This window comes from Octopus bimaculoides, chromosome 9, assembly GCF_001194135.2.
Source record: "Octopus bimaculoides isolate UCB-OBI-ISO-001 chromosome 9, ASM119413v2, whole genome shotgun sequence".
NCBI classification, from domain to species: Eukaryota; Metazoa; Mollusca; class Cephalopoda; order Octopoda; family Octopodidae; genus Octopus; species Octopus bimaculoides.
Window position 1 is genome coordinate 76,005,982 of NC_068989.1, and position 7,384 is coordinate 76,013,365.

Here is a 7,384-nt window from a genome sequence, read left to right on the forward strand (position 1 = left end):
TTAACCGTGTGAGAATTCTGGGGGCAGGGAGGTAGTCGATTTTCATTCATTCCAATGATCGACTGATACTTATTTTATCGACCTCGAAAGGCAAAGACAACCTCGGCAGAAAGAGCTGAAAGAAAAAAAAGGGAGAACTAAAAAACGTGTAAGGAATAACTGTTCATTATGAATAAATGGCCCTATATATATATATATATATATATATATATTTATATATTCGCACAGTTGTACAGAACCGCCACTTCCCTATCTTTAGTATTAACCTTATCGTTAACCATTTCTATTTGAGATCATACTCTGTTTAAATTCAACACACGCATCTTGGTCATTTTCGTCATTCTTTAACGTCTTAACCGCCCATTCCAAATGCAGATCTCATTTATGATAAGTATTAACATACATTCATTATAAACAGCTTTGATCTCCTTCTTACTTCGAAACTCAGCATTTTCCACTCTATTAGGGTCTCCACTCTTTTTGTTCGACCACTGTTTAATTTACAAGTGCCAACCACACATTCATATAGTACACATCATGACCACCATTTTCCGATACCTATGCCATTTTAAGATATGTCTGTAGTCGAATCTCCGCAGGTTCTACACTAACTCTTAATGATAGCACTTGTACATTTAATCTACCCAAGGCAGTTAAAAAATTGATTGGAACTACTCTTTCAAGCATACCCGTTTAGACTAATCACACAAGCACAAAACTCTCAAAGCACTCCCCACGTAGCTGCGGGTTTCCTACCCCTTTATTAAATTATCTCTCGATAAAATCTCTTAATATAATCTCACCCCTTAATAAAATCTTTTAATAAGATCTCCCCACTTTATAAAATCTCTTAGTAAAATCTCACCCCTTAATAAAATCTCCGACCCTCACTTTATTAACTCTGACGTACGCAGAATTTTCTGTTTGTCTCTTTTAATCCATTACCATATATATTGACGAAATGCTTGCTGTCACTTCTAACAATGCTCGCTCTTATATAAATGACATCACTCTTTACTCCCACCTATTATGTTATTATTACGTAAGCAAAGAATAAAAACACCCTCAATGAGAGGACGGAGAAAAAGAAAGAAAGTGAAAAAGAAAGAGGAAACAGAGAGACATAAAATAAGAGAAAGGTCAAAGTATACAAAAGCAAATATATAACAGAGGGCGGGAGAAAGTTTAAAAAAGAAGAGATAGTAAGAAATACTTCATACATTATTTTTAGCCTATTGTAAATGATACAATTAAGGTTAAAGCTATAAAGATTTTATTTATAGGGAGGAGAAGTGAAAGTGAAGATTAAAGAAAAGTATAAGATACTGAGGTCATAAGGTTGATACTGAAGTTATAAAACTGGTTTAAGAAATCAGAGATAGATATGAAGAGAACAGGAAGCAGAAAGAATGAGTGTTTGTGAGGAGGAAATGGTAATAGAAAAATATATATTTAAAGAGGTGGGATATTGGAGAAGGAATCCATTCTACAATTGGCTAGCATTAAGTTAAAGGTTAGGAAAAGAGAAGACGGGTGGAAGTTAAAGCATTGAAAGAAACAAGGTGGGGTATAAGAATACTGTAAATGGAGAGAGAAAAACGAAATGAAAAAAAAAAAACAGGAAAGAGTAGTGAATAGATGACTGAAAGAAAAATTTTCAGCTAGAATCTAAAAGGAAATTCCAGTAAAAGAAACCAAAATTATAAATTAAACAATACGAAGAGATGCTGAAATGTATCTGTCTTTGAGTAAAAGAAAATACAAGAGAATCAATTAATTATGATTTTATTCAAAAATATTCTCCTCTCAGATTCTCACACTTATTGCACTGGTCCTTCAGCTTTTCTAAGCCCTGTAAAAGAGCTCAAAGATTGGGCCTACAACAAGGCCTTTCACGATACGATTAAAGCCAGGAACTTTTCAGCGCCACCTCGTATAGTTAAAGAGAAAGAAATCAAATCCTGTAAAGTGAGGTGAAATATTTGTACAAAAAAGTCATTTTACTAATATTGGAACATAATACATAAGGCTTAATTAAATGCACAACAGTTTACAAAAAATGATTTATGTCAAAAACTTTGCATTAATATTTAGTTACTAGAAATCTTTTCACAGCAAATTCGAGAAAGGGTAAATATATAATTTTAAAAGGTTTCCAAAAAGGAAAGGAGAATTTCAAAGAAATTACAAAATAACGAATAATTTCATAGAAATTACATTCATAAGTTGCAGATAAAGTTTCTTATTTTGGTGACGGCATTTCCATACCAACTCATTCCGTTTATTCACAAAGTTGGCAGGCAATGTCAAATGAATTTCTCACTAGTTAATAAGCAGCATTAATAAGTAAGCACTGCCCAGGTTCGTCTGGCTCAAAGTAATAAAACCAGCATTCATCCTGGCTTAAGAAACATCCAAGGAAACCAGCTGGATCTGCCGGAAACACTGTCAGTTTCCCGTGATATGATCAACCTAATGCATTTTCAATCAGGTGTCAGAAGACGAGGCGGTTACCGAGCAGAAACCTTCTTCATGCCAAGTTCATTATGCAGAATATTCTCAACTCTCTCAAGAGATATGCTAATAGAATTGGCTATTTGACTTATAGTCAATCGCATATTATCCAACACCATGTAGTGAACACAATCAATGTTTCCCCTGTGGTGACAGGTGCAGAAATCCAGACCTTGGGTCAGATACAACACCCCACCTTTTCTCTTCTAAATTCAGCTGTCCACTTTTTCACTGTTGATAAAGTTGGATCAACATCCCCTAATTTAGCAACCATGTCGGCATGATTGTCCTTGAGGGCTAAACCCGTTTTTCTGCAGGTACTTGATAACATCATGATGCCAGATTTCGTTCATTTTGAAGTTAAGTCATTACTAGTTTCTTTTGAAGTCGTCTCTGAAGAGTCTGATGTCAGTTTACCTGGAAAGAAACAATGTAGTTATAAATAAGAAGAGCTGATATTATTGCATGCAAAATTTCACATCTCTAGCATCACTCTTTGATAGTCAGCCTGTGTACTTTTTAGCCGACACCTCATGTATAGGAGGGAGACGAAAATCATTCTGACAGCGGCTAGCAAGAACGCCAAACGCATTTCGACCTAGTTGAATCTTATCAATGACATGCACCGAAGGACGTTACACTGATAATAGATGAAAATGTCAAGGATGGATTGTGAATCATCTCAGTCTACTAATTCCGGCGCTCTTTGTGTGGTAGATGTTATAATATTATTTGTCATTCTCAATGTTGTTATTTACTAAACAACGTCTTCCTTTGAAAATCTCCTATCGTTTCTTTTTTCTCTTTTGAAATAGTAATTACATGCAATTAAAAGAAAAAAACTGTACGATTCACCATAAAATCTGTAATGGATTCAACAACAAACCCACCCGAGAAGTCTTAGTCGATTTATATGGGCATATTTCGATTGTTGGAACTCCATTTCATTCTTGCTCAATCGATTGATTGATGCATAAGTGGTGCTAACTTAAGAAGTAATAGCAGAGTGAACAAGTTCTAATATTAAAGGTGACGATATTTGGTCAGTCCACTTGCTAGAAATAGAAGTGAAATATTCTTAAATATACTCTACGATCCTAAAAAAGGGGGAAAAGAATACAGATAATGCGATCAGATTGGTCAAGACTGGAAAGCATTTGATCACAGATCTATTGAATAAAGGCTGATACCAAGCTAAACAGCAGCAACAACAACAACTTCATGACCATTACAATATCTTAGACCTATGAAGATGACAGTTCAGTATCGATTCCGGTTGAAATCAACATTCATTATTTGTTTAATATAATAATGTTAGAACCTATTAGCAGTTGGAATTTTCTCAGAATTTCGGCAGTATACACGAAATAGTCCTTGAATTTCACTAAATATCCCTTCCATTTCGGAGGTGTTGCCCCGTAGTGATGTATTCGTGAATATTTTGTCAAACATTAACTTTTAAAACAGGAAATTTATAACACGGAATGAGAAACAAGTTATGTTATAGTGATTGCTGAGCTTTGTATAAACCGTACTATTCAAATTCTATAAAATTCTATTAACTATGACTTTATAACAATCTTTTATGACGTTTTTGACAAAAAAATGGACTTGTTATTTCGCTGTTGTAAATGACAGCATAACAAGCATTTTCGAACATTTTCATCATAAGTAAATGTTTCCCTCAGAGACAAATGGATCCAAACGATCATTTGTCTCAAAATATTGTATTTGAGGGCAAGTTTAAAGAACTCAATCCACACGGGAAAATTAAGCGTATATTGCGATTGAAAATTTCCGAGCAATATGTCATTTTGTGCAATATGGATAAAAATAGGTGCAAAACAGAACAAGTCATTTCCTTAAGCGACTCAGAGCTTCGTGTTCTCGATAAAACGAGAAAGAGAATAGCTTTGAATCTACTAAATCAGAATTCAATGATTTTTGAGCTAAGCGACACTGATGCGGCGTCCAAGAAGAACTGGGAAAATATAATACTGTTAATCAATAAATTGTCATATGGAAGTCAGTCGGGAAATATCGGTAAACGTGTTTTAATCGCAGAAAATATAGTAGATTCTTTTGAAAAAGCATCCAAACAACTATTGGATATTTGCAGTATCAACGAACCTATAGTCTTCGAATACTATTTTGTAGAACTTAATTTAAAAGGGCAAGGAATGAGACAGGTTTATATTGTGATAACAAACAAGCAGGTTTATTTCGCATCACAAAATTTACACGACTTAACTCTAAATGAACAGATACCTTTGGGAAATATTGATATGTTTGTCATGAATTACTTATATAAAAGGATTGGAATCTATTTGACTGGTTCTGTAAGGATATTCGAAATGTGTAATAATTGGCAGAATAATAAAACTCACAACATTTGGCTTGAATTAGTCAAACTCATAAATTACAAAGAGAAGGAGAATAAAACAAACATTTCTGGTGGTGGAATTGCTCTAGATCTTGATATTTCGAATGATATTGAGAACTTTCCGAAGAAGTATTTTGCACGAAGTGACAAATATTTTAAATTGGATTTTGACGGGGACGAAGATAGTATAGAATTCAGTATATTAAAATATATTTCGGTTCTTATTAAATGTGCAGGAATATCTTGGGCACAATGTGTTATTAGTCAAACAGATTTACCATTTGCTGGCGTTTCCTGGAATACGTCGTTGGAGACCGGGCGAGTAAATCTTCTCCGTCGGTGTGGATCGTGTCCAACGTTGTACGAAAATCATAAAGTGCCTTTGAAACTGGTGAAGATGGCACCTCATATTAAAAAATCTTCTTCTTCCATTTACATTTATAGTCATGCATATGAAGGCAGCCTCTTCACACAGTGTTCTCATGATGAAAATACGTACCATTCCAGTAAGAAAGTTTTACTGGACATATACGATAAAGTCATACCCGGATATGTTTCTGAAATAGAAACTAAAAAGGTAATTTAATGTTCTTGTATTACATAGAATATAGAAGTATTAATTAACTCATTGTAAATTAAAACGATAACGTCAAGTTTCTACGAGAACGGTTGCATTAAGGCTTTCGACAAAATCTTTTTGCCGATCAAATGGCCGATTATGCATAATTTGTTTTGTTTCATAAAGAAAACTACACAAATAAAAACCAAACGAATCTTGACAAAAACATATATTGTGGTACAAAGGCATAACTTTATGATGGTAGTGCATTCACAGAGAATTTGGCTTTAGTTTCTCTAAGAGGTTCGCTAAAATCTGAGATACATTATTTATGACAGTTGAAAGGCGGCGAGCTGGCTGCTGAATCCTTATCAAGCCGTGTGAAATGCTTAGCGGTATTACGTCTGTTGCTACGTTCTGAGTTCAGATTCCGCCGAAGTCGACTTTAGGGGTCGGTATAATAAGTACCAGTTGAGCACAGGGGTCGATGTAATCGATTATCCCCTTCCCACCAAATTTTGGGCCTTGTCCCTATAGTAGAAACGATTATTCTTTATGACAACTGCTAAAATTATTCTACTGTTGTTTAGCCATTAACTCTGATCCGAAAAACCAATGATGAAAACTTGTTCTTGAAGGCATTCTTGTGTTTTGATATTCAGAAACGATGTACCTCGGACTACATTACCTAATCCATACGTACATACGTATCTCAATTCTGTTAAACTCTTGGACCTGCACACCAGTCATCTCTTTAGGTGGTTTTTATAAATCTCTAAAGCTCGTTTGTAATCGAGTGTGTTGATTATAGATTCTATTATGGAGTAAGTAAGTAAAATTTACTTACATGGGACAAGAACCAGGCTACCAAACTCCTGCTAGTTTGAAGAGTTATGATATTTATGACCAAGAAGTGATAAAACAGGGTCTCATAAGAACGAGAAAGAGAAAGAGAGAGGTAGGGAGAGACCTAGGGAGACAGAGAGAAAAGGAGAAAATTAGGGAAAACGCAGCAAAAGGATTTTAATAATATCAGCATGTTACTGACTTTCAACACTAATACAAGGTCAGATATTTAGGAGAGGTATAAACGCGAATCAGAAAGTAACCCGCAAATTCATACCCCTCATCACGAGATACGACTCCCTACTCGATACTGTTTTCTTTCCCCATCCTTCTCTAATTCCCGTTTCTCCCCCTCTCTCCTTCACCGTTTTCTATCTGTCTCTCTCTCCCCTCTTTCTCTTTTTCTCTCTCCTGCTCGCTTTCGTTGCTCACACGTGACCATCATTCATCTTTTCCACACGTGACCATGTTTCTTTTCCTTCACAGACGTTCAAAAGAACGGACATGTTATTGTCTCTCTCTCTTCTATCTTTTCTCTTTTCAAAAAAATATTTCTCCCAGTGTTCACTATTTTCGTCTCGTTCTTGTCTAATGACCCTCCATGTTTGTTTTCGTTCAGTTTCCTTGTATGTCTCCACTGTCATGTTTTTGTTCCCAACTCTGACCCTCCATAAATCCTAAATTTTAATTTAGAATTTATGGGAGCAGCTGTCTTTGAAGACTCATATTGTTGTTAAACACTCGAAATGAGGAGTAGATACGCAGCCGACAACTGATGAAGGTCCTTTCTCTGTGTTTACTTTCCCGTTTTCCATTTTTCTCGTTGTTTACGTATTTCATGTTATTTTCACCGTTGGTGATGTCCTGTACCCATATAAGCATGTGTGCGTGTGTGTGTGTGTGTGCGCGCGCACACACACACACACACACATATATATATTATATTATATTATCTTATATTATTTACTATGTATATATATGTATGTATACATATATATACATATATATATCTATGTATGTATATATATATATGCATATATATATTTTATATTTATGTATGTATGTATGTATATATATATATA

The 7,384-nt window shown here is 34.8% G+C and overlaps 1 protein-coding gene across 2 annotated transcripts in view; it reads left to right on the forward strand.

Moving 5' to 3' along the window:
• Positions 1-4,103: 4,103 nt before the first annotated feature.
• The window catches only part of LOC106868254 (uncharacterized), a 36,096-nt gene continuing 32,815 nt past the window's right edge, over positions 4,104-7,384 (forward strand). The window contains exon 1 of one of the 2 annotated variants that reach the window (XR_008264926.1): positions 4,104-5,474. Coding sequence is in view for 1 of the 2 variants with exons in the window: in XM_014913425.2 (XP_014768911.1) it covers positions 4,209-5,474 (1,266 nt within the window). In the remaining variant the exon portion in view is untranslated. The remainder of the gene's footprint in view (positions 5,475-7,384) is intronic. The other variant, XM_014913425.2, reaches the window with a different exon arrangement.